Source organism: Calidris pugnax, unplaced genomic scaffold (genome assembly GCF_001431845.1).
Source record: "Calidris pugnax isolate Ruff unplaced genomic scaffold, ASM143184v1 scaffold24, whole genome shotgun sequence".
In the NCBI taxonomy this organism is placed as follows: domain Eukaryota; kingdom Metazoa; phylum Chordata; class Aves; order Charadriiformes; family Scolopacidae; genus Calidris; species Calidris pugnax.
Genome location: NW_015090922.1, coordinates 25300467 through 25327389, shown reverse-complemented (window position 1 = coordinate 25327389; position 26923 = coordinate 25300467). Strand labels below are relative to the sequence as shown.

Here is a 26923-nt window from a genome sequence, read left to right as displayed (position 1 = left end):
CAACAGCTACTTCACACATTAACAGATTCGTTTCTTAACATGAATGAATGTACAAATAGAATTTACCGAACTGTTAAAGATGTTTTCTTGGGATCTTTTCAAAAGTGAGCATCAAATTGGCTTTTTTTTTTTAGGTAAACAGGAGTCACAATAAGGGCATTCCTCTTGAAAATCTTACCAGTTATATGTATAGTTAATTGTGGCCTTACTTTTGGCTTGTAAGTTGCAAAATGTTGTCTGCTGCTTTATATTTCTTAAACTTTGTTTTGTTTTAAGAATTATAAAAAAAAAATAATAACAGCTGGCTTCCCGGATATGTTTGCTGTAAGAAACCAGAGACAAGTATTTTTGAGAAACTGGAGACAAGTGTGTTTCCTCCATAGCAATTGTGCTAAAAACAAACTGTTCTCTTCGTCAGTGTGGCTTCAGACACTTTCCACTATTATGCTGCTGGTATCTGGAGTCTCATTACCCAAAAAGCCTTTGTCTAGCACAGAACAGTAAATAACCATGGATTTTAGGCACATGTAGAAAAATAGCATTAGGGAGATTTGAAAGAGGGATGACAAATAGCATTCTGGAATCAATGTGATGTCGCGATCCCAAGGTGCAATAGCAAATCATCCTTCCTCAAGTAAGGGGGCTACTGAAGGCTACAGAGGAGTTTGCCTTCAGCGGGCGTTTGGCGTTTGCGTGCCTCTGGGCTAACAGCCATGGCCACACAGCTCCGCACGAAGCGTGCTGATGGCACCTACTAGATGTTGTGCAGCTGACAGGAAAAAGATGCAATAGTTCATTAGTTTTGTCATTCTGTTGAATTCAGACGTTTTCAAAAGGAATGGCACTGAAAGCTTTGTAGTACTGAAGGTGCATAATAATTGCATCAAAATTGCCCATCTGCAGCTAAAGTGAGATAATTGCCTAGGCGTGTTTGCGTTTGCAGAAGAGATTTTGAATAATAAATGTTTATAAAGCCCTTCTGTCATCATGTTATCCAGTCCTCACCCCACGAGCCAAACTCTCCATTCATTTACACTCTTTTCAAACCAAAAATACCTCATGTTGGCACAGCTCTGGGGTTGGTGACAGTAAGAATCTGGACTTGTGTAAGTCACCTGAAATTGGCTCCCAGCTCCCCAGCAACATTTATGAACCAAATTGAAAGAATTAATTGGCAAACCCCACCGATTCCTTGCTAGTGTTATTTTCTGTATTTTTAATCAATAATTTAACTAAATTACTGGTGTTTGGGGGTGCCGGCACTGATTTTCAGCGATACTGAATGTCCCTCCTTCCTGAGGGGCAGGGCTTGTCCTGGGGTCAGATCCACAAAGGGCTGAGACATACGCCCCATCCTGCAAACAGGCATAAACATCCACGTGTGGTTTCCAGCAGACACTTTGCCTCCTCAGGTGCCTCTCTTCTCTCTCAGAGGTAAAGTGTGAGCAGATCCATCCTCACAAACACACCAAGGGTATTGCAGGACTGGCAGAAGCAGGTGAGATGCAAGCCTATATTAATTAGATTTATTGTGGCTTATCCAACAGGCTCCTGCAGATAAGCTCATTAGCACGGACTCAGCTCACCTAAGGCTTTGAGCACAGTCACTCCGTGCTTGACAAAATGCAGACAGCTGAAAGACCTGTCCTGGTTCAAGTGCATGCTTACCTGGTCCATCCCTCCTCCACAGGGATGCGGTTTGTAACCGCTCCCGTGTTCTGGTGCACTTCCTGGCAACTAAAGACACATACAGCCCTGACCAGACAAGATTTGTTGATGCAACTTTGTTATCTTATGCTTCTCCGAGAATGAATGAATTGATTTTTCCATAAGACTTGATACAAATCATGCTGATGTCCCCGTCATCCTCAGTATGCCCACCTGATTCCTAGTAGCTGCCCTAAAGTCTTCACAACACATCTTGTGCCTCCCCCATGCTCTTGTGCAGTCTCACTCAGAACTACTAAATAAACCAGCACGAATGAGGTACGATGGGATGGAAAATGTTTCCAGCTAGATGACAGGATCACCTGCTTTCTGCTACTGCAAGCCCCTGGTCTTTCTGCATGAGCTGGAGCTGCCATTCCTGCTGTGGGATCCCTTCAGGAAAAGAGCTGCCCACCTGCCTCCCGCTCAGCTCACCCTGCAGACCTTCAGCTCATAAATCCTGGGCTCTGGAGTGAGATTTCAGTAGGCTGTACCTCTGGGGCAGCCCCAGCATGGGCATGGCAAAGCTGACTAGCTTCCCAGCACTGGGAAGGTAGCCAGCAACCCTAGGAGATAACTAACCCGGCATCCCCAGCCACCTAGAGCTTGGAGGTGCTTTGCCCCCTGTGTCAGTGAGGTTCTTCAGATCCTGTCACCACTTTAGCAGATCCCTTGCTGCTGGGGATCCAGGAGACAGTAGGGCAGCAAAACAGGCATTGCCTTCCCCAGGTTTCTGAATAGATAGTTTCATGTCAGAGGCTGAAACCACACTGTTGCTCTTGTCACTCTTCCTGGGAAACAATCTGAAAAGAAATGCAGATGTGACACTAAAATTAGTAACAATATGAACAAACGTTCAGTACATTTTTTTTTTCTCTCTCAAGGGTTTAAGCTTATTGAGTAGTGTCTCTCTCTCAGTTTCGTCACAGATCTTTAAGTTTTGAGAAGGGGCTGAGCCCAGCCACTGAGGTTCTTTATCCTAGTTGTGTAGGTGGGGTATTGACAGAGCCAAATTTAACAGAGTTTACCCAGTGCACAGTTACAGTAAAATGAAACAGATTTTGAATTGTATACATTGGGGATGGGGGGATAGGGATATTGCAGGACACTGTGACTCCAAATGGCTCTGTTACTGAGACTCCATGAGGCATCAGGATATTTGGGGTAGCATTTTTGAGGTCCTGCTTCTGGATTCTCTAGTCTTAACTAAAGACTGTGGTGAAACTGTAACGGCTTGGTTCGAAGGAGTGGTGAACCGTTAGTGAACACTGTTGGAAATGTCTCCTCATGGTTGTGTACGTATGTATATGTGTGCGTGTATATATGCACCCTTTGAATATACACGCTGAGCAGGGATATCCTAGAGGAGTAACAGGCGGTTTTACTTTTGACAGCCTTCATACAGTGTCCTACAGATCAGGAGCTGTTGAAAAGGAAAGGAAAATGAAGCCACGTATTTTGTGCTCTCTAGCTCTAGGGTAAATGTGGGGATGTGCCCTTGACTGGTGTGGAAAAATCCAGTTGCACAGCCTGTATCTTTCCCTGTGGGTCTCAGTGGGAGAGCAGAGTCTCCAGGATCAGGTCCCAGCTTGTTTGCTGAAGGAGCGGACACCTGCCTTCTCGCAGCAGGAAGGCTGCTTATTCTCAAGCATCTGTCTGTAAGTGCTGCTCCGAAAATCCCTTCCCCCTCCAAAGAACAGAGCTGGAGCCCTGGGAGGGGGACACTCTCCTGCCCACAAGCACGGTGGTGCCTGCAGCACAGGTTGCCCCAGCTGGCTTGCCATCGTCCCCCCAGTGTCACTCCAGGCTGTCCTCACCCAAGGCAGACCCCAGCTGTGCGGGGGGACCAGGCTGTGGGACAGGTGGCTCTCACCTCCATTTACACCATTTGCCATCCCACTCATGTTCAGTATAAAACAATGGCCCTCGACAGCCCTCTTCATTCTCCATACACCTACAAATTTAAAAAAAATCCTTGGCTTATGGTAAGCGCTCCTTCCTCCACAACCGTATGCAGATAATGTCCTCATTTCCAAAATGCAAAACTCCCCTTCAACAAGGCTTTTCAACTCTCCTGGGCTGTAATCCCACCACGGCTGATGCCAGAGACACCGTGCTTAACCTTCCTACCTCTATTTTAAAATCCAAATTTGATCACTCATAATTCCTTCTGAAATCAGTAGGTGGTGACAGTCTTCAGCCCACTGGAAAAGTCAGTGCATTAGGCACCTGTATGTGAATTTATGTTTTAATTTGATATGATCCTCCTAGGATTTCAGTGTGAAGGTGAAGAAATCCAGTAACTCCTTGCAGCTTGCTCATTTGTGCTGTCTATGGATTTTTTGTCAAATTCTTTTTATATTATCTTCATGAGAAATTTAATGAATCTCATCAACACCAAATCATTTGTCTCTGTTGGTTTACTTTCTAGGATGATTTATGTATACATTAAATGTGATTGCAAGCCATTTCCTAACAGATGTAAACCTCAATTTTTAAAGATCTCTGGGGATGCTCTAAGATTTAATAACAGCCTCACATAAAACACAATTACTCCATTCTGGCAGTGACCATGAGTAAACATGGATATGGGGAGTTAGTACAATAATAGCTTTATTTTTTATTTCACAGATTATACTCTATAATTAGGGAATACTCTCTTTTAAGATTGCATTGACCATGCACGCTAAATTTAGTATATTCATCCTTGTTGTTACATGTACTATTGATCCTGAAGAGAAAAGAATAAATATTTTTTTTTTGAATGAGCATAGCAATAAAATAAAGTTCACATCAAAACCCAAAAGCAAGAATTATTACGTGGATTTTTTCCACTATGTATCTTCAGGGTAGTACTGCATGGGTTCCTGTTGGGCAACTGACACTGTTTGTTCTCTTCTCCCATCTAATCTTGAAGCTGCTGCTCAGTCTCTCTCACATGCTGGGAATGTTTTGGTTTATGGCTCAGCCCACCTACCTACCAACTATTTCAGCTACTGAGATGCAGTGAGCTAATTAACACATCCATCATCGTACACATTTTTCAGATGCCATAAGCAATAAGGAGACTTAGCCTTAATCATCATCTTTGTCTTATTCTTTCCCCCATGCTTGGCAGTGCCTTAACTCAAGTCCATACGCATTTTCCTTGCTGAACTTTTCATTCATGTATTTTTGTTCTCTGTTCATTGACTTCTAATTCCCTTCCTCTCCTAGCATGCATGCTAGATTAAATCTCCATTATCTAAGCCTGTGTCTCCTTTGCCTAGCTCACACAGCCATGTAAGTATCATTATCACTTAATATTTGTATGAAATTAGCATCCAACAAATCCTGATCTGCCCCAGCTGCTTGCGCTAGATGCTTTTCCAACAGGGAAAGAAGCACAGCGCCTGTGCCACAGAGCCTGCAGTTGAGGTTGAGGCAACATGTCTGCTAAAATCAGCTGTTTTTCATTTAACTGGTGATGAGTGCTGACTTCTGCAGCTGCTGTTTGGGGCTCTGTGGATGAGGGCTCTGGTCCCACGGTACCCACCGAGGGAAAGTTGGGCAGAAGCACGAGGGGAGTGCTTTTCTCACCCCTTCATGGACCTCGCCATGAAGCTAAGGAACACAGCATGGGATACAGCAGCACAACCTGGCAGATGAACAGGAAGAGAAATACCTACAAATGTCCTTATAGACGAGGATAAACCCAGGATTTTCTAAAGGCCTGTTTCCTTTTTTGCCAAAGATCTGCTTTCTGCCAACATAGTGCTGCAATCTCGCCCCATTCATGTCAGAACATAAGATGCCCAGAGCCTATATTTGCCAGTGAAAGAGGACGCCCTGTGTGAGCAGCAGGCAAATGACCAGGCTCACTGTGAAGCTCCCCCAGGAAGCTTGCAGCACTGAGCCCAGCATGACTGGGCTGGCTTAACCAAAAGACTTTTATGAAATCCAAGGTTGAAAGAAATTTTAAGAGTCTTAGAAAGATGGAAACCTGCTTTTGAGATAACACTGACAAGTTATCTGGTTACATTAATCTATGTCTGAACTGAGAAAGCACTTACAGAATATGTAGGCTGTGATACATCCCCAGCAGTAATTCTGTTAAATTTTTCAACACCCCCTGCTATGCATGTGTAAGGATTCACAGGCACACCGAAACAGGCCAACTAACTATGCTCCTCTCCTCTGCTTTTAACCGTTCTCAGAGCAGTGCTGCTCCTCCTCCTCGTGTGCTTTCTGCTGCAAACCCAACCATTTTCATTTCCCAGGCAATCCATTGTACGTGGCTGCAATTGCACTGACCATAACTGCAACCAAGGGGTATCCGATCCAAATTATGTAGCACATTCTGATACTGGCCTCTGGAGCCACAGATCTGGGAGAGGGCCAGAAAAGCCATTTTACAATTATACTCTAAGTCACAGGCTTTATAAATCTGTTATTAAAAAAAACCCAAAAGACAGAGCAGTCATGCCCACAAGGCAGGCATTAATCATAGCTAGATAAAGTCTACTCCTGCCCTAGGTGGCACGGTTTCGGCAGGAACTCACTCTTGCTGCAAGGACACCCCACGCTTTTTGCCCTAACGGTGCATCTCCCCTGTAATAGCAGGGAACAGATTTTTCACTGCTGTCTGTGCAGCTGCTCTGGAAGCAGAGTGTGATCCTGGAAGTAAGGATCACAAGGTCATTTTCCAAAATGAAGGAAGGAATAAGCATGTCACAGGAGTGGAAGGTGGAAGACAAATGAACCCGGTAATTTCGTATTTGGCAAATCCTTGGCTCTCCTCGCGGCAGCTCGGCTTTCAGAACCAGCAAGCAGGAGGGAGGCTCGTTGCACAGCCCTTACCGTCTCGCTCAGAAGATCACAGTCCCACACTCCCTCTAACTCCCTCTGCCCATTAAATCCAGGAAGATGCCGTAAACTGCAGCTGTATGTCACAGAGCTATCTCATCTCAGCCAAAATGAGTGCTGTAAAAATGGATGTGTGGCATGCTTTGCTGATCTAGATTAAAAGGAACTTGATCCCTATAGTGAAAGATAGTCAAAGAACCAAAATTACTTTTGTAAAAACTCTTACATCAGATTATAGCAGGTGAGGGTCTTTCCTGATATTCTTACATTTTATTTTAGAAATCCTCTATCATAAAAGGATGTTCATCTGTGCTACAGTCAATCACATGGTATCTGAGCATCTAAATGTAAGAAAACTCTTTTAACAGGCTCTATTCCAGACACTTTATTAAAGCCATTACCAGAGGCACATCAAAATGTAATAAACACAGAAGCAGATAATGGTCAGAACGTTTCTAGCATGAAATGCATGAGTAAGGGAAATCCAGGTTAAAAGCTGTCATTTTCATTTGGCAGTTTCAAGTGTCACAGTCACATTTCTGAGACAAACTCAGATACCGTGTTCCTGAGTCACCTCAAGTTTACTGTCAGCCGTCAGTCTCTGCCACTTAAACGTCTCACAAGTCTTCCAGGTGCTCTTGTCAGACAGTGTATCTCCACTCTGGATAATCCTGGCCCGTTCTCTGTCTGCTATGCTAGTTCCCAGAAAGTAGTGATCCTGTTTTCTCCCCAGAGATGTACTCCTAGTGAATCTTGGCACCATCATGGCACCCAGTATGGATAGTATGGATGGTTTTTTGTCATGGGAAGAGGTGCTCAACTTGACAGGGCTGGGTGGCAGACTGGGCACATGCAGTACGCTCCCCAAGGCTGGTAAAGTCCAAGCTGAGCTGAGCAGATGATCAGGACTTTATCACAGTGGTTTGTCTCATTCTCTTAATTACAATAGAGCTGTACTTTGGCTCTGCACTTACACCTTAAGCGGTTCAGAGCACTTTAATTAATGAAATGGCAATTTATTCTCACCGCTCCTGAGCGGCGGGGAGCTACGCGTGTCTTACAGGCTGAGTGAGGGTGCACTGCTAATGCATCCAAGGTGGGTGAAGCAGAAAAGCAGGGAGAGAAAGACAAGAAAGTGTCAGGATGTTGCAGGGGAAGGACTTCTTTGTGTGTGCCGTGTCCCCAGCGCCTCCACCGCTGGCAGCTGCTGGAGACAGGACAGGGCTTGGCTGGACCCAAGGCTGGTAATTCCTGTGTGGTCCAGGTCCATCCTGGAATCCTGAGTGAATGCATCATCGACACAGACGGGGCAGAGGGGAAGGCTTACACTCTATTATTATTTCAATAATTTTGATGCTGAAGACAGGAGTGCACCATGTGGACCGGCAGATGGGTTTCCCAGTTCATTAACTCAGGAGTTACGCATCTTTTTCCAAAAAGTTCCTGTGTTACTACTGTTGCAGATAAGGGCTCCTTTCTGGTTGCCAGTCTTTCACAGTAAATCGGTACCTTCAGTGATGACTGGGTTGAAAGCCTAATTTGTGAATTCACGGCCAAGATCAGGATGGTGCATTAGATGCTAACGAGGCACCAGCTCGCTCCTCATCAGGGCAGTTTTCAAAGTGCTTCTCTAAACAGAACTGTTTTCTTTGCACTGAGGATCACAAAAAGCAGAGCCAAAAGAAACCGTTTAGTAGGCAATAAAAATATAAAAGAAAAAGAACAAGTACATTAAAAATGTCACTGAGAAGGAAAGCAGTGTGTGCTGTAACAGCCTGATCCAAACCACACTGACATTCCCCCCACACATGCATGGTAATGACAAGACCCTATTGCTTTATATTTTCCTAATTCTGTGGCACCAGACACTGACCAGAGATTTTTAATGCTCCACCATCTCTTATTGACTAAGAGTAAAACCTTAAAAATATGAAATATTTCATATAAATAATTTAACATTTTTAAAACACACAGAGATCAGCTCTCTGAAGCACACTGTCTGTGGAAGGGTTCAGATTCGAAGCAAATTTCTTTCTGGCCTCCGAAGAACTGCTACAGTATCCCATCCAAACACATAAAAAATAATAGCTAGTGTCCCATTCAGAGGGATGCTCGTGGCTTCCAGCAATTTTTATTCACAAGCACTTTTTGCTCCACCATCTCAACTTTGAGTCTTTTTTTCAAATCTGGCAAATCTAAAAGCTCCTTAAGTTGTGCTTCCTTCAATTCCTGACTGTCTCTCACCACTCTTCTCATTTTTGGTCTTTCCAGGGACTTCAAATCTCATTTTCTTCGAACCTCTAAGCAGCATAATCACCTTAGTGCCATAATCTCTTTGTTTACTTGTAGAATGAATCAATTTCTATCTGATTTCTCTCTCCCGTTATGTTTCTTCTCTCTTCTTTTTAATATCACGCTTGCTTTACTTCCTTCTGAATGAAGCGATTGAGAGTTAATAACCCCATTAGGTATTTATGTTCTTATTTTGTCTCTAATGAGGATTTTGGCTGAAAAGTTCAGAGTAGGATATTGACAGCAGCTGGAAGAAAAGTCGACACCAAATGTGGCTGCTCTAATAGCCAACAGTGGGGGCACAAGGGTGACCCACATATGTGCCACTCCACACTTCCAGTAGAAACTGGGGAGGCAAACAGAGCTACGCCATTGTGGAATTCAGAGGAGCATAAGATTTAATAGCCTTGGCAGCTGACGCCGGTTTTAAAGACCTGATCTGTCCAGTACAGCAAATGGGCATAGCAGGGTCACTGCAGCTCTTTGAATCTGGGGTAATTGTTTGCTATTTCTCCAGCTTCTGGACCCCAAGTTCACATCAGCATCAGCAGGCAAGGCTCTGCTGGAGTTTGTCATTCCTGCACAGCTGGGGGGCATCTGCATCTGTTGCTATCTACTGGACTGCTTCTTAGCTCTCCTCTCTCACCGGCCCCATCCCAGAGGAGATGCATAGGGACACGTGGCTGCAAATGACAGATCTCTGGAGACACCTTTTTACTCCCTGCACATATCCAGCCCATAGGCAGCACTTTCTCCCATGCAAACGACACAGCTTTCAGGAAGAGAAGGGGCCCTAGCTCCTTTGGAAACGGAGGCTGCTGGCTTCAGCAGAGGAGACGCAAGGGTTGAGAGAACTGTGAGGATGTAGGTCCCTCAGAGGGCAAGAAGACTGAAAGACAAATGTGGCTTGCATCCGTCTTCTGGACCTGCCACTGGTGCTCAGAAAGAAAAATAAGTTGATGCTCTGTAATCCATGTCTTGAGTCTTCAGAGAAAGTTCTGGTTTTACATAAGATCCTCATGTAATGCTGCCTGTAATTTACAGACTTCTTTCTAACTCTGAAAATCAGGGAGAGACAAGGCTTCTAAACTGGCATGTGCTCTGCTCTCTAGCAGAGTTTGTGGTTTCTTTTAATATTTCCTCCTATAGGTCTTATTTCTGAAGATAACAATAAACTGTAGTGTAAGGCTATGGAGGGACAACTCTGCTACCTCAAGACATAGTTCTTTGTTGGCTATGAAGCCTGAGTCAGCAGTGCCTTTTATGCAGTCACACTGAAGAGCTGTTAAGGGATGGTATCAAGGGTCATTAATAGACTGGGGAGGCAATTATGTTCTTTTTCCAGGAGGCATTTTGAAATTTCAGAACAAATCTTGTTCCGAGTGGATGAAAGGTGAAATCCAAGAACATCCATTGAAAGATGGGAAATGAAAATAAAACCACCTTTCAACTGAAATATTTTCTTGCCTATTCTTTTTTAATATTTTCTGCTGATTTGGATCACTTCCATTATTTTCCACTATAGACTTAGAGAATACTCATTTTTAATTAAAAAGACAGATTTCACTTAAAATGTTCAAAAGGAACAATTTCAAAACCTCTTTCAGTATTTTTTGTAAGTTTTTTAACCTGTACCCTTCTTCAGACGCTTCTGTTTCAGCAGATAAGCATTTTGTTTCACTGCAAATGGAATGAAAATTAAAAATTTACAACTTTTTGACCAACATTCAACATTCAAATGGAATGAAAATAAAAATTTACAACTTTTTGACCAACATTTGTAGAACGTGTCCTCAAAGTCCCAAACCACACAAGTTCCTCCTGCTCTTTACTGGAGCTGTATCTACCTAACTCTTCAGGAGCCCAGTCTCTTGGAGTTCCAGCTGCTCTGGCTCCATTTCTGTGCTATCCAGTCCTTCTCTGAAAACACAGTGGGCATCAGAATTTTTGACTTTGCCTTTTCGCTGTTCGAACAAGAAAGTGCTCATACAGGGAGCCAAAAATTATGTGTTTCTCTTGGACAGCAGGTAATTGATTTCCAAGCCATTCTCAGTTATTGTATACCACTTGAGAGACCCTAGATGTTGCAGTAACACAGAAGCTGTTCAGTTCGTGTTACGTATCACTCTGGTTTTACCAGGGCTTGCACAAAATTAATGCAGCCAGCAACGTGTCATAGAACACATTTTCTGAAGGACTAGCCTATTGGGAGAAAGGTCAAAACAAGTAAAACTGTTTGGAAATATGAATCTCAGAAGTGCTGTACATCATATTTTATAACACCACCCTTTTGGCATCATACCCATCAGCTGTACTCCTTCGCTTCATGTGACGTAAGACTGCCCGAGTTCTTCAGTCTCTCACAGGCTGCTTTTCAAAGATCACTACGCTCTGAAGGGTATTATTAAATCCAGCTCTGGGAGGAGGGTAGCTTCTACTCCCATCACAGTGTATCGAGACTTCCTCACTCCACTTCCACGGGTTCTCCAGGACCCGCTCCCCTCCCTGCTGCGCCGCTGTGCTTGGGATGACATTGCTGAAGGACAGAGAGTAAGGGAGTACGGGACAGAGTGCTCTGGTTTTGTGTTAAATGGACATCAGCAGTGCAATTAAAAAGGCAAACAAACTTCAAACAGAAAAGATTCACCTGTTCTTGATACAAGGTTCTCTAAAAATGACCACAAGCACAAGTATTTAGAAAAGATTATTTCCTTTCTATATCCCGGTTTATTTAATGCATCTAGGGGCAATTTGTGCATTGTAAATGTCAGCTTCTCTGTTATGTCAGCGAGTTCTCGGCTTTCTGTTTTTGTATAACTTTCTTTCTTTTCATTGACTAGCTGCCAAGTTGATGATGTCTCTTTCGGTATCTCCTGACTCACATGCCTTCCTGTTCCCAGCTGTCCCAGTATCCTGTCATGGTGCTGAATGATTAGTATTTAGGCTGTGAGGTTGATTTATTTCCCTCGTTTTCTTTATTACAGCTTGATGCTGCTACAGAGTGAGGAGTTACTGAGCCAATGGTTTATGCACACATCCTATGGCTGGCATTGCCAGCGAGAAGGGCCATGGGCTGGCAGGGCTTTGCCCAGCTGGAACCGTATCTCCCTGCAGAGCCTTTCTGAGAATCCATAGGCATAAAGATCCAAAGTAAACATGCGTGTGAGTGTATGTATGTATGTGTATTTTATATATATTCCAACATACATATGGGTTTCAGTAGTATCTCTCTCGGGGTGTTTGTGTAGCCAGTGTTACCACTGAGACGTTTCTCTCCTCCTTGTGTTGCCCCTTGTCTTCCTTCTTCCCTCTCCTAAGACTCAACAACACCATTCCCTCTCCTGTGAGCACTCTGCCTCTAAATTAACAAATACGAAACCCCCCCATTTCCAGAAGCCGAGACATCAGCTATTTTAAAAGCATTTTATTCTTACATAGTTTTTTGTCTGCCTATACCAACCACTACAAAAATCCAATTCAGAAGAGGCCAGCCGGCCAGCTTCTCCTGAAAGTTTCATTTTGACTATTCCAAAAAGTAGTAAGTGGTTCAGGTCACATCAGGTGAAGCCTGAGGTGTCCACAAGTGATCGCTGCACAGTTTCAGACTCTGCAGGCCTTTCACACCCAGAACATCCACTGACGTCAATGGAAATTTTGGATGATGACGGAGAGCAGTGACGATGTTGACTCCGGCAGTGAAAGCCTTGAGAGCCTAATGTTTAGGTTTTCTCTGCCTTAGTTTGTATATGCTGTCCCTCACCACATGCTGAGTGCTGCACAACACAGCCCTGGGAAATAACAGGGAGCCTGTACCCTCTCGCCCCGCTGCTGAGCAGAGGGGACACAGGCTGGATGGGTGGCTCACATGGGGCAGTTGTGATAGAGCATCACCACAGACCACAAATTTAGCCTCCCAATGCCCTTTCCAGTGCTTTCCCTGGGAGACTTTTCACCTGCTCAGTAACTGAGGAGGTTGTACCATTGCTTGAGATGCCTCTCCAAACTGCTGGCACCTGCAAGGAATTGCCTAGTCTGCTTAGGTAACATAGAATCATAGAATTGTCTAGGTTGGAAGTGACCTTTAAGATCATCTAGTCTAACCATCAACCTAACTCTGATAACAAACCATCACTAAACCATGTCATTAAGCACTGTGTCAACCTGTCTTTTAAATACCTCCAGGGATGGTGCCTCAACCACTTCCCTGGACAGCCTGTTCCAGTGCTTAATAACCCTTTCAGTGTAAAAATTTTCCCTAATATCCAATCTGAACATTGTTTTTAACATTAAAAACAATGTGTGTTTGCAGTTCAGGTGTGGGTTTTTTTAAAGAAAAAAATCGATTAACTTACCTTTTAAAAGCCAGCATTAGCAAACACGTTCATGTGACAGCCTGGCCCATGCAGGACACAAGCTCAGTGTGACTTTGGTGCCTGTGCATCCTCTGGACACAGCCCCTGCTTCTCAGCCACGCTGGGCTCCCAGTACTTCAAGGGGGCCTACGGGAGATATGGGGAGGAACTCTTTATCAGGGAGTGTAGTGATAGGACAAGGGGTAATGGTTTCAAACCGAAAGAACTGATTTAGATCAGATATAAGGAAGAAATTCTTTGAGGGTGGTAAGATACTAGAACAGGTTGCCCAGAGAAGTTGTGGATGTCCCATCCCTGGAAGTGTTCAAGAGCAGGCTGGATGGGGCTTTGAGCAGCCTGGTCTAGTGGGAGGTGTCCCTGCCCATGGCAGGGGGGCTGGAACTTGATGATCTTTAAGGTCCCTTCCAACCCGAACCATTCTGTGATTCTCCAGAAGAGTATAAAGTAATGCAGGCTCTGGGTACCTCTAGGTGTAAAGTCAGAAAATGCTGGATAATGCACCATGTGATAACTTCAGCTGTCTGATTGCTGAGTGCATGTTGTCACACTAAAAGCTGCTTCTTGGCAGCAATACTTGCTGCATTTTCCAAAATGGCACATCCCTTCTGCCCTGATGGAATACCCACAGATGCCAGCCTGCCCCACGCAGCAAGCTGAAGGGACACTTCAGAGGGACCATCTTGTCGCTGTGATAACAGACCCTGGGGTGAGCTCAGCTCGCTCTGGTGCTGGTGGAGAGATGTGGCTCTGTAGGAAATGCATTGCAATGTCTGCTCGCACTGCTACAGCTGGTGCTCCTCCTCCAAAGTGTCAGCAGTGCAGTACTGCTGCTGTGCAACTTGGCCTTCTCCTTAATGCTTTCCCTCATGTCCCGTTAGAGGTGGCTGGTGGTCCTGCTCCCACAACAAACAACCTAGATGCAAAATTCCGCAGTATATTGGGTGCAAAAATTAAATTAAATATTCATCTTAATGCGATCCACTTCCTACAGCCTTTGCTGCAGTCGTGTATGTAAAAGCTGTAGAGTGTATCCTAGAACTGCTGCTCCCTTCACCTAAATGGATGGGGGCACACCAAAGAGGTTTAGTGCCCCAGGCACAGCAAACGGTGGGATGGAGGACCATCCCACAGGGGAAACTGCAGACTTTTCACTGTGCTTCTGCAGCCCAAGACTCCCACCCCAGGGGAGCTTTGCTGAGGGAGTTTATCGTATGTGAATTTTCCCTGTGGTTTGGTCTTGTTCTTTTAAACTTTTTTTTTTTTTAATGTTAGTTTAAACAGTCTCTTATTTAGGCTTCTGAGCATGTGCTAAGGCTTGTCTTGGAAATGTGTATTCAGGTGGTTTGTAAGATTTGTATTATTTGCTTCTTTTGGAGCCATTCTGGTGTATTATGTAAATCCATAGCTAAGCATTTCCTGGGACCATTTATTGTGCAAACGCCTAGTTTGGCACTTGTACAGTGCTGAGCAAAACCAATTCCTTCTGTCTCTCCAGTTCAGCGAAGAAAGATCAGCCTGGAGATTTTTTGTTTCATCTAAGATAAGATAATTTTCTTATTTCATTGCCTATAAGAATGAGTTTTCTGCAAACGAGCTGTGAACTCCCAGAATAGATAGAAGTTTAAAGGCAGACCACCAGCCCTAAATCATGTGTAGAAACAAGAAACGTTCAACAACAAAGACATTTAAAAGTGTCACTGTACACTGCATTGACTTCTGTGGTCATTTCTTGCATTTGATAAAAGACTTACAGAAAAATATATATGGGCTGATGGGTATTAACAAGCCATAGGACTATTTTAGATAATGTCCATTTCTAAGAAACCTCTTAATACCTCGGTCAGTTATTTTTCAGCTCATGTAATCGGGTAGGTTTGGTCTCAAGCCCCAGATCTACCTCTTGCTTTAAGCTTCAGTTCAGGCCTTTTTCTCTCTTCTGGCTCTGCACAAATTCACCCCCAGCGCTGAGGAAAGGAGGCGTGGGGCACCTGACACCCAGAAATTCTCCAGTTCTCCATCCTTTCTTAGTTTCAGGGTTTGGTGTTCCCTGGCCAGGTCATTGCATCTCTCCCTCCTGCAAGCTCCAGAAGGGGCTGTAGGTTGCAGTTTGCCTCCATTCCCTCCCGAAAGGAGGACATCTGCAACAGGCTCTCAGGGGGCTCTTGGGAGGCAGTGGGAAGGGGGTGCAATTTGCAGGCTTGCCCCCACCCAAAGCCTCCAAACTCCCTCCCCAGGGTTACTGCCAGCCACAGCTGGAAGGTCAGAAGAGGCACAGAGCTCCTGACGGGCACCATCAGCTGCAGCTCACAGGTCTCATCAAGGGTGGAACGAGCTGTGGGGGTCATGGCAGGACCTGCCACCCTGCAGTCTTTCTGAAGGAAGCCCCCAGTTACTTGGAGCTGGAAGTAGGTAGCATGGGCCAGCATGGGCCAGGAGGACAAGGAGGGACAGCACAGGAGGACAGATCTCTGCTGGGGCACGACGGGGAGGGGTGAAATCCTTATTGTGGTGGCTGTGAGTGGATGCACTTGGCACGGACCTTGGCTGGGAGCAGCACGCTGGCATGACAGAGCACAGCACAATCCGTGAGTGACCTGCTGCTTGAATTTCTTGCTGTGTGAGATTTGTAGACATGCTCTTAAAATGACCTGACCCTGAAGACAGGAGCAATCAAGTATAGAAACTTTTCCCTGTGAAATCAGCCGCAAAAATGGTGCTTTGATGACAGCCTGTCCTTTCTAAGGATAGGATGCTCCAAACTTGAGATTTTCTGACAGTAGCCAAGCATTTCTTCAGCTCTTCTTAGACACAGCTCTAGTAAAGGAAAAATGCCTGATCGTGGTGAATCACTCACTAAACGGCTTAATGTTGCCCCATCACCAGCCATTACCATGGGCTGTATTAGTTGAACGGCCAGGCATTTTCCAGGAAAAAAGGGACACACCTTGTCTCTGAGTCCAGAAATCAGTGTCATCACCGGGGGGGTGGTGTTACCTGCCGGGCTGCAGTCTCCCGTTAGGCAGGGTGTGACGAGAGACCAGAGGGACAGGCTCCGCAGCCTTAGGTCAGTCCGCAGCAGGGACAGACTGGACTGGATAAGTACAGAGTGTCTCTGAGAAGTGACACGGCTGGTGCCCTGGCCCCGTCGTCTGGCTTAGTGGCCACGCTGAGATGTGCCTCAGCAGGCAGTGCAGGCAGTGGGGTGGGCGAGGGCCACCAGCACACCCAGGGCAGGTCTCGGACCTCTGCCCCGTGGAAGCCGAGGAGGAGCTTGTGCCCTCCCAGAGCTGGGAAGCAGCTTTCCTGAGCTGCTCTGGGCACACAGGAGAAAAGCTGGAGGCAGGGGCTTTTGTTGTAGGAGCCTCGGACCAGCTGGACAATAAAAGCCAGGGCAGGAATCCCGGGCACCTCTCTGCAAAGTGCTGAGGCTAGCGGATTTATTCGCAGCGTTTTATGATCTGGGGCACGCCACAGGAGCCTCCGTGCAACTGTTCTGCTGGCATGTGAACCTGCGGTGATTCAGGAAAAAGGCTCTCGGGGGCTGTCTTGATAAGTAACAGGAGCTGGCTGTAAAATAAACATGCGGGAAAAGCAAATCCCTGTCTCTCCAAAGGTGCAGCCTACAGGCAGCCCTCATCCTGCCTCTTTCAAGTACCTTGGGACTTTGCCTCTCCATGCCCTAGCTTGCACATCAGTAAAATGGGTTTCATGACCTCACTCTTCTCTTGCGCTGCTTTGACATCCACCCACCTGAGAGGCTGATTTTGTCATGATTGCCCTTCGGGGCAGCACTGGCCCAAGGCGGGAGGAAAGTGGAGCTGGAGGCATGAACCTGTTTTCTGGGAAATACATCGTGCTTGGAGAGCATTTTTGAGGACTATTTTGTTTGTATTCATGTCTCTGATTTGCACAGCAGTCTTCTCCCTACCTCCACTTGGGAGCATAATGCACAAGGGATGCTGTGGCCCTAACAGGATGAATTATGAAAGAATGTCGTGGGATTTTTTTTTTCACTGGGAGAAATTAAACTTGGTTTTAGTTTCCCCCCCTCCTTTTAACAGCCAGGGCACTTCGTCTCAATTCTTTGCTTTTGCTTACTGCAACTGGTTTGCGAGTTCCCCCAGAAGATATGGCATGACATTTCAGTCCATGTCTCTTTTTTTGTACATTGAATGGAAAATGTAGGGCTGTTACCAGTGCATCTGCAGATTATTTATCCATGCAGGCCTAACCAGTGCAGGGATTAGCAAAACATGTTTTGCCTGCCAATCTGTAATCAAGAGGCCAGAATCACTGGCACAGTGGTGGTTTAGCTGGGCTCCAGGGAGGCGATGCTCACTCTGCTGAAAATCAGGAGCAATTTAGCCAAATTCAATTTGCAGGTACAGACCTTGGAAGGTCAAAGTAAGAAGCACAGTCTACAAAGGAAAAATATCACCCAGTAGGAGCAACAGCAGATCCAAACCCGCTTTGCAGGCTTAGCATGAAGACTGCAACAATGAGAAAATTGTAACAAAAGTTAACAGCCTGGAAAGGAGAATAAGCAGCTTGTGCGAAGTAGTCCCTTAGGATGTGTATTCCTCACAGGTATTTTCTACTTTGCTGCATCTTTCCCAAAGATGTAATGGCAGCTTCAATGGTTTATTAACCTTTCTGGCGTTGGTTTGTTCTGCAGTGACTATCAAGAGACCAAACCCGCAGCCTGGGGGAACACACGGTGTGTGCTTTTTCTAGTTCTTGTCTACCTTTCCTTTTCATACGTGTTTTTTGTTCTTTTTTTTTGCAAAACGGGAACAAAAAGCATTCCATTTGCACAAGGTTCAAAGCAGTGGAGAAACATCCTGTGTACCTAGCAATGGTTAAAGATAAAACAGGCAGTGGAAGGTGAATAGTGTTAAACATATAATGGTGAACTCAGGGGGGGAAAAATGGAGCTTTACTGTCATATTTTATTTGCAAGTTTTATTTGACTGCAACACTTGCTTTCAATATGATTAACTCTTACTTAGCATGCAATTTTGGTGCTAACTACTTCTGATTTACTTCACTGGGGATGCTCAGTTCCAGTGATGGAGGCATTTTGCTAGTCATCTTGTGCTGGAGACATGCCTAATGGGGCAGGGCTAATTTGCTGTTTGCTGGGTTAATGAAGATACACACTAAAAAGATTATGAGGAAAAACAAGAACTAATACATGAAAGATTAAGAAACCGGCAAACAACTTAGAGTAAAAATACAAACTAACATCCCTATGCCTTAGGCTTTGCTGTCGTATCTTTCATCGCAGCGCAGTTCCTGTGGTGCCATAGCAGCTACGTGCCATTCCCAAGTGACATTACGCATTTCCATCAGGCCACGCTAAGTTGTCAGGACACCCTGGGACAAGCAGCAGGGGACCAGAATCCCCATTTGGGAGAGGGGACTGCTGGTACATCCAGCCTGGCTGGTGCCAGTCAGAACTTGCTGTTACCGTGGGGAGCTTGTGCCATGGCAGCAGCAAGGTGGGCTGAGTCATGCCGTGTGGTGCCCACTGCTTCATTTTATACCTACGGGCAGGTTTCCATCTGTCCCTACTGCTGGTCTTTCCATGCAGAGGATGACCCGAAAGTTGCTTCTGCTCCCGGCTGGGCTTTATGCCAGCCAGCCCAGTTTGCATCTTGAGGAAGAGAGCGACCAGGCTGAGCGTGTCTCCTCCTCCTCCTCACCTGCACCGTCCCATTACCCCGACACGCAGCAAAGATGCCAGCTGAGCAGCCCCCTCAGCGGCGAGCACGTCTGCTGGGTAACGTCTCTCTGGAACACATCCCAAGGGCCACCTGCCACCAGGCTGCAGTTCCCTCAGTCCACACGCAGACCTTCTCCCAGCAGTGTAATCCTGCCTTTTAGTTCAGCCATGAGCCTTCAGACTGTCTGTGAACATGGATATGACATTTCTGAGTGGGAGCAAGCTTTTCTTTATTGCTGCTGCAGCAATTAAGCCAGTATGTTTCCCTTCCAGTACCCTTCCTTTGACATTTCCATTCCAGTCTTACACAGGCCTTTGCTGTTGCCCTGGCTAATGCCTCGCATTTGTATTTTAAACCGAGTGCTGTGATTACAATGGAACTCCAGCTCATGACAGCAGAATCAAGGAAAACAATGCAGAAAGCTAGTTTATCTCCGAAATATGGCATTATGCCCCGCAACACCAAAGCTCCTTGCTGTCTGCTGCCGCCTTATCTGAAACAGCCTGGCAGTTGTATGAATTTCCTCCTCACATGGAGGATTACACAGTTAAGGAGAGATCATCTCAGCAGGGTGGCTCTGCAGGATGTCTGCAGGGTGGCTTCCTTGCCCAGGAGGAGCCATGAACAGTGTGACCCTGGGATGCCCAGGGCCAGGGCACACCTGAGCTTTGCATCCGTGCTTCCCTATGGCCTCTCCGGCCATTGTCCACACCAAAAGTCCCACTGCTCTGTGGGGAAAGCAGGGTGAGACCAGGAAACAAAACTGTATCAGCAAGAGAGCAACAAGGCAGCTTTCATGTTGTGGTTGTAGGTGACACCAGCAGGCACAGGACCTCTGGAAATGCAGGCAGGAGTAGGTTTGGTCAGTCTTTGATGACAATTTCTCTTTTAACACAGGGGTTGGGGTTTCTCCCAGGCACCCATCTCTTTTAACACAGGGGTTGGGGTTTCTCCTTCCAGACATGTGCTGGAGGTGCCTGTCTCTGTGCTCCTCGGCCTGAGGTCCCTTTTAGAGCTGAAGAAGAGAAATAAAGTAGCATCTCCCTGGGCTCAGCACCTCCTGAAGTGCTCAGGGACATGCGTATCCAGTTACTCTGAACAGAGCCTGGGGTCCCAGCTCAGACATAAAAGGTGGCTTGTATGTACCTAAAGGTCAGTGGGCAGAAGCTCCCCACTCCACTACCACTCTGTGTCCTTGGGACTCAGTGCTCTACCAGGTTATTAGAGCCACACACATGCACATTCATCTCACAGAGAACTACCAGAGTATCTTCAGAGTCTCCTCCAGTTGGATGTCTTAGAGGTACATGTAAAATATACACTCTATGAGCAAATAAGGCTGCTTGCTGTTATTTGAGATAGGCCAGAGGCTCTTGCTCTTGTAGATGTATGGCCCAGGAGGTCCTCGAAAGCTGCCCGGTGGGTCTACGGGATGGTGGGCAGCAGTGCATACTCTGTGTGAGTGGGGAGAGGGAGCCTGCAGGGGACCGTGACCAACAGGGTCTGGTTGTGTGTAGGCTCCACAACAGCCCCGCTCGGCTCCACTTGCTGGAGAACTCCATCTGAGGGCAGGCACCAGGAGCACAGGGGAGAGCCTGGTTATAGGACCCCTGCCTGCTTTCTCTGCAAAGCACACCCCTGGCACCTCTGCCCACTTCAGCAAACAGCAGGGATTTAGTCCCAGGGACAAACCCAACAAAGAGAAGAGGCTGCAGACTCCAGGCAGGTGGTAACCCCCCCTTTTCACCCCAGAGGAGCTAAAGCTGGCTGTGCAGCAGGACCAGCTCACCGAAGCCTGAATAAACTGAGGCAGAAATTGTATTTTATCCTGGAAATGAAAAAGCTTGGCTGCTGGCCCTGGCAGGCGACGCTGGAGGGGGCTGGTTGTCTCCCTGCCAGAGGGGTGTGCTTCCCCAGCAGCTCTTCCACTGCCACTGCACATTTGTCCCAAAAGGAGATACCTAATGCCGTCTCCTTACCAACCCAGAGGCAGCCAGCCTTCTCTAGTGCAAGCAGAGGGCTCCCTCCATGTCCTGTCCTGGGCAGGTAGACCTGCGAAAGTCTGTGTCCTGTAAAACCTCAAAGAACCGACGCCAGGTCCCTGTCTGCCCCGTGGATTTGGGAGACTTGGGGTTAGACCTTAGACGAGGGTCCACAGTGCTGAGTTGGGCTTCAAAGGGCGCTGAATGCTTTCAGACTGCCCTCCGTGTAGGGTGGTTTTTGTCTGTCTTAAAAAGTAACATTTTCGTTAGCAGATGAGATTGTTAAAATATTCATAAGCAGGCTCTGCTGGCCCAGGCAGGCATGCCTGAAGCACCACAGGACACAAGCTCTGTTTTTGCCAAAAAGTATCTATAAAACATCAGGATACTCGTTGGGTACAATGTACCCTTGTGGGCAAAACTGAAATTACTGGACAGCAGGAGCAACTGTGCCCAAAATATTCTGTCAAAATATTTAAAGTTGAAGATTGTTTTTTTCTGGAGTGATTTCGTCCCCAACTGTTTTGGGATTGTGGTGTAGGTTATAGCACTGCCCTGTCTTGCTTCCTATAACTCTTTATCTGCTGTTAATCACTGACAACTCTCTTCATCAAACACTTCTAGTACGGCTTCACAAGCTGTGTTATGGTACCAAAGAAAAATCAGTTTCCCTGATAAGCAGTAGCAAACCTGGGGAGACAATTTATTGTGAGAGGGTTATTGTACACTATACAGTCATACTGGCACATGAAACATACTACGTTTCCCCTGATGCTCCTCAGGCTTCACTGAAGATGCCACATCCAAGAAAGCCATCTAACCCATCTGCTACCTGCCCCAAATAGCCCATGGTTCAGCAGTGCACCCGTTGTTCATGTGGATGCACATCTGGCAGCACCCTCCACAGCCCCAGGTGTCCTCAGGGAGAAGCTCCCTCACAGCCTGGGCTGGATGGGGAAACCTCTGCCATAACGAGCCAGTCTACAAGAAGCAATTCAGACTTGGTGAAACTAGCCAAAAGAACTAAAAGGAAGCTTTATTGCATAGGCCAGTGAGAGTCCCAAAGCGGGAAATGCAGCTCAGGGTTCCTGATCCATGCCAGGGCAAGGCTTCCCTTTGGGGCATCATGGCACTACACGGGGTGATTCAGGGTGAGGGCGAGTGCCAGACTGTGCTACCATATGGATCCAGTGGCATCTGCTAGATGAGAGTAAAGCCCACAGTACAGTAAGAGCACATGTTTCTACTGTGTATGAAATAGTGATACCCAATTCTATATGTGGGGAACAGATTTTTGGCAGGAGGAACTTTTTTCCTCCAAAATGGATGCCAACATAAATTCCATTTTGGTCCTTTCATTTGACTACTGCTTTCCTGTCCCTCTCATACTAATCTTACTTAATGTCATTTAATTTAAACTGTGCCTGTGGGGTTTTTTTTTTGTCTTCAGAGCATTAGACTGACTACCTGTGACACCCTGGCAGTCAAACCATCCCCAGTGTCTTGGGAAGCTTCTCCTGAAGTTCAGGACTGGGTTTTTCAATGTCTCTCTGCGTCCCCGTGCACTCTGTGTGGCAAGTGGCCGGTACAGACAGCGCTTCGCAGGGCTGAAGGCCAGACTTGAAGTGGGCATAGTGTCTGTGGAAGGGGAGAGTGGATCCAAGCTGTGTGCTGAGCAAAGGTGGTGTGTGTTGGTGTGTGTGTTGGTGCTGTGCACAGTGCTGGCAGGTGGGAAGTCAGGCTGCGGTTTCTGGTGCCCAGGGTAGCTCTCTTACTGTTACAGAGAGGCAGTTAACAGGTTTGACAGGGAAAAGGCTGCTGCCAGCAGGTGATTTCATAGAGGACAAGGGACACTGATGTGCTGGCTGCGACACTGAGCTACACGATGCATAACCATCTGCTCAGGTGAAAGTGTCCGCATACAGCAGCCAAAGCTCAGGGTCATCACATCCAGAGATGGGCAAGTTCTGTGCAGCCGTGGCTTGGTACGAGAGTCTGGCAGGTGAGAAAACCCAACAAACACAAAAAATGTGCGTTTCCTCTACCCTGCAGCCTTGTATCTGCTGCAGCGGAGGAGGGTGTAGACAGACATAGACTTTGTGATGGGGGAAACCTGAAGAGGCTCGGAGCATGTCTAGGTTTCTTTAGGTAATCATCTGATACAGATCCATCTTCTGAGAAAGTGGATCTGTTCTCGCACCAGGGCCATGCCTGCAGCATCCCCAGCCCTTGCTGTACACCTGAGCTCCTGGCTCCATGCTGCTGCTCCAACCAACCCGGCATGTCCCCAGGTGCCACCATCCCATGTCCTGGTGCATGTCCTCGCCCCAGCAGGAGTGGGCAGCTGCCAGCCCAGCTCCTGCTCCTGTCCCTGCTGATGCCCCAGGGGTTTGAGCCAGCTCCCACCCCTTGGGTGGAAAACCTCCAAATCGATCTCATCTGAGGCTCCTTCCAAGCCCTGTGTAGCAGATGACAGATGGACACTGGGGTCCTATGGCTGCAGGAAGAGTGGGGAGCGAGGGACTTTGCTGCCAGCCCTGACCACACCGGTGCCCAGAGGGGTGAAAGGAGGAGGATGATCCCACACTGTTTCAAGATGTCCCCTGTGAAGCTGCTCGTGGCAAGGGTGAAATTTCACCTCCTGGCATCACCTCTCCCCTTGCTCTTTCCTTGCTGTCCCTCCCATGTTTGCAGGCCCCATGTGTTTTCAAATGGCTGTTGCAACTTGCTGAAAGTTGTTTTCCTTCTCCCCTTTATAAGGTGTGTGCCCCTCTTTCCCCAAAGGAAAAGAAGAGGAGCAAGAACGAAAAGAAGCCCATATATTTGCTGCAGACTCTGACTGGCTTGTGTAATAATGCTGCCTTTCTCTCCTTGTTTCAGGGAGTGCTGCCGCTTTTTTGGAGACAATGGCTTGACTTTGAAGGTATTTTTTACCAAGGCAGCACCCTTTGGTGTTCTTTGGACACTCACAAACTACCTTTACTTACATGCAATAAAGAAAATAAACACTACGGATGTCTCCGTGTTGTTCTGCTGCAACAAAGCTTTTGTGTTCTTGCTTTCATGGATCGTTCTGAGGGACAGGTTCATGGGAGTGAGGGTAAGTGACTCCTTATCTCTGTCTCCCTTCTTCCCCCTCACCCTTCTGCCTTTCCTTTTCCCCTTCCCTCCCGCTGTCCGAGTCGAGCAGCACCCTGTGCAGATGGCCAAGCAGGTGCAGAAATCCTTGTGGAGCAGGGACACATCCTTCCCTGCAGCCTGCCCAGGTGCCTGCAAGCTCCCAGAGCCCCCAGTCTCCCTCTCTGCATTTTCCTTCAGAAAAGAGGTTACTTGCCCCAGAGCATGGCATGGAGGATAGCTGCTATCTCCACGTTGCCGTGGCCATGCATCAGCTTTTGCCTGCCCCTTCCGAGTGATGGTTCCCAGGCTGTGGCACCAGACCTCGTTGCTTCTAACCGCACATTGCTGCAAGCCCTGGCTGCACACAACGCATTTCTGGTCCTGACCTGTGAATTTACTGGGTCCTCACCTCCCTTACGCACAACCGCAGGCTTGCAGGGTGGCACAGTTATCCTTTGCCCCCACATCAGTCAGCAGTGGCTGCAGGGAGGAGAGCTGGGCTACCCTTGCCCACCTGTGGTCTTCTAGCCAAGTGTGTAACCCACCACCCCCAGGCCAAGGGCATCCTGCCAGGGTCAGGAGTAACTGCAAGGAAAAGGCACCAGTAGGTCCCTTCTGCCTCACTGCACCAGCTGATGCCTATTAACAGCAATAACGGTAATGATACTTCTTTTCCACCTGCCATTTGAGAAGGTCTCTGCTCACCCATCTGGGCAATGCTTTCAGTGCTCAGAAGAGGGTTATTAGTCCTTGCTGTATGGAGCAACTGAAAGTTAACTTTTCAGGAAGTGTTCCTCTCCAGCAGGAGAGCTTGGCCAGCCTTGAGGTGGTGGCAGCCAAGAGGCTGCTCAGGGAATCGTTGCAAAATGTACCAGCCAAGGTCTGGCCAGCTGGTGTCTGTGCTTGCCCACCCATCTGCTCAGGTAGCTGTACCCTGAAAACAAATTAACTGGGATTTTTGAATACAGAAGTCAGGGTATCCTGAAGTGATCCTGGAGGCGGAGAGGTGTCACTGTTGTCATAGCTGGACATGCTGGCCATTTTGATAAAGGTAGAAAAAACCACTATATTTTTGTGGTCTTCAGCCACCTTGTGGCACTGTCAGCTGCAGTGCAGGTGGGACAGCAGGAGAGGAGGTCTGTAGAGGGGTGACTGCTGGTCTGTGCTTGCTCCTTGGTGTGCACATGCCATCTCTCACAGCCACTGGATATGGCTGTGGATACCTCCATGTGGTATCCATCCCACATGGAGGGGTACCCACATTGGCACGCACACACTGGTGTAGAGGTGCTTCTCATCCTCTCCTGCATGCATGGCCATGCACGAAGAGCCAGGGTGATCAAAGACTCTCTGGTAGCTTCCTGGCCAGGGTAGGTTTTGTGTCATGGCAGGTGATGTGCTGGAGGACAAATCTTGCTCTGGAGCCCCCCCTTCCTGAAAGGGCAGAAATAGTGGAGGGAGCAGGAAAGCAGATCTGAGTGCTGGTCTCAGCCACATCCAGGTGTCCTTCATTTCTTATCAGCACCGCCCTGGGAAACACTTGACTTGCTCAAGACCCAGCAGTAGCAAAGCAGAGACCCAGGGCAGGGGCCAGGGTGATAGAAGCTGTGTGATGTTCCTGACATGTCCCAGCCCCTCATCTGTGGCACCTGGAACTGGGAAGGGGTGCTAGGGGTTTCTTCCTGAGGAAGAAAAGTTTTCCAAGGAGGAAAATGGCCATCTCACCCCAGTGATGGGCCAGCATGGGGCCTCAGCGCAGGGGAGAAGAGGCTTACAGGAGGACTGGGCTATTCGCTCATGGGCAGATGTGGCATCCTGACTGGTGACAAAAGGTGAGTGAGGTGGTGAATGAGGAGATGTTTGTCTCTGGAGACTGGTAGGGCATGGGGCAGCACAGTATTGTTTGCCACCATGGGAGCACTGGGGATGCTACTATCTGCAGGGGGATGTTCTGTGTAGTCTCCTGGTGAGATGCAGTTCCTTCCCTCTCATCTCCCTTTTCTGTAAAAAACAGCAGAGATGGAGGGTGGCACTGCCTGGTGTTCTCAGGGATAGCTTTGGGATAAACCGCAAAACAAAGCCCTCTTCCTGGGGCTGGCAATCAGGAGAAGGGACAGCTGCTGGGGCTTCTCTGGCAGCAACCTAGGGACTGCCAGCCAGCACACAGCCCAGCCCCAAAGCTCACTGTCCCTGGGGGCTATGCTGTGTCAGAGCTGCTGACCCTTCTAGATGCACCCTCTGAGAGGATACTTGGCAGCCGAGGCTGCAGGGGGGGCAGTGGATTGCCCTGTGGTGAGCAGGAGCCCTCCCACGCTCCCACTCCATCCCCCTGGCAGCGCAGCAGGATGGATAGTGCCACAGCAAAGCTCTGACCACGTGTTTGGGTGTCCCTGTTCACACCTGCTGCAGGAGAAGCTAGGTGAGACAGGCAGCATCTCAGTGGGGTTTAAGCATGTACAATTGTCCTACTTGGCCTTCAGAAGTGCAACTGGTAGCTCTACAAGCACTTAAATTATAATTTGGCTGGAATTTAAATGTAAGAGCAAGCTACAAAATCCCATCCTCACCTCTCAGGCACTTGTAGGTGCCTACATCTCCTGTCAGGAAGTTGCATTTCTCCCCCTTTCCCTTCACTGTGCCCAGAGCAATGGTCCAGCTGGGTTGCAAGCTGCTATATTGGTTTCATAGAAGACACCCATGTGGTGAGGCTGTGAGTGCCTGAAGAGCTGCCTCTGCAAGCCCTGCTGTGCTGAGGCATTTGCTGCAGGCCCGTAGCCGTGGTGTGGCGCGGTGCAGGCAGCCTGTCACTGCTGCTAATGATGTGCTTGATAGACAGGTGGAAAGGCTTTCAGAGAAAGTGTGTGAGACGCCTGGCATG

The 26923-nt window shown here is 47.5% G+C and overlaps 1 protein-coding gene across 1 annotated transcript in view; it reads left to right on the top strand.

Annotated features, from left to right (window-relative positions):
- The window catches only part of SLC35F3 (solute carrier family 35 member F3), a 112659-nt gene that overhangs the window by 75406 nt on the left and 10330 nt on the right, over positions 1-26923 (top strand). The window contains exon 3 of the mRNA XM_014950844.1: positions 23806-24025. Coding sequence (XP_014806330.1) covers positions 23806-24025 — 220 coding nt within the window. The remainder of the gene's footprint in view (positions 1-23805; positions 24026-26923) is intronic.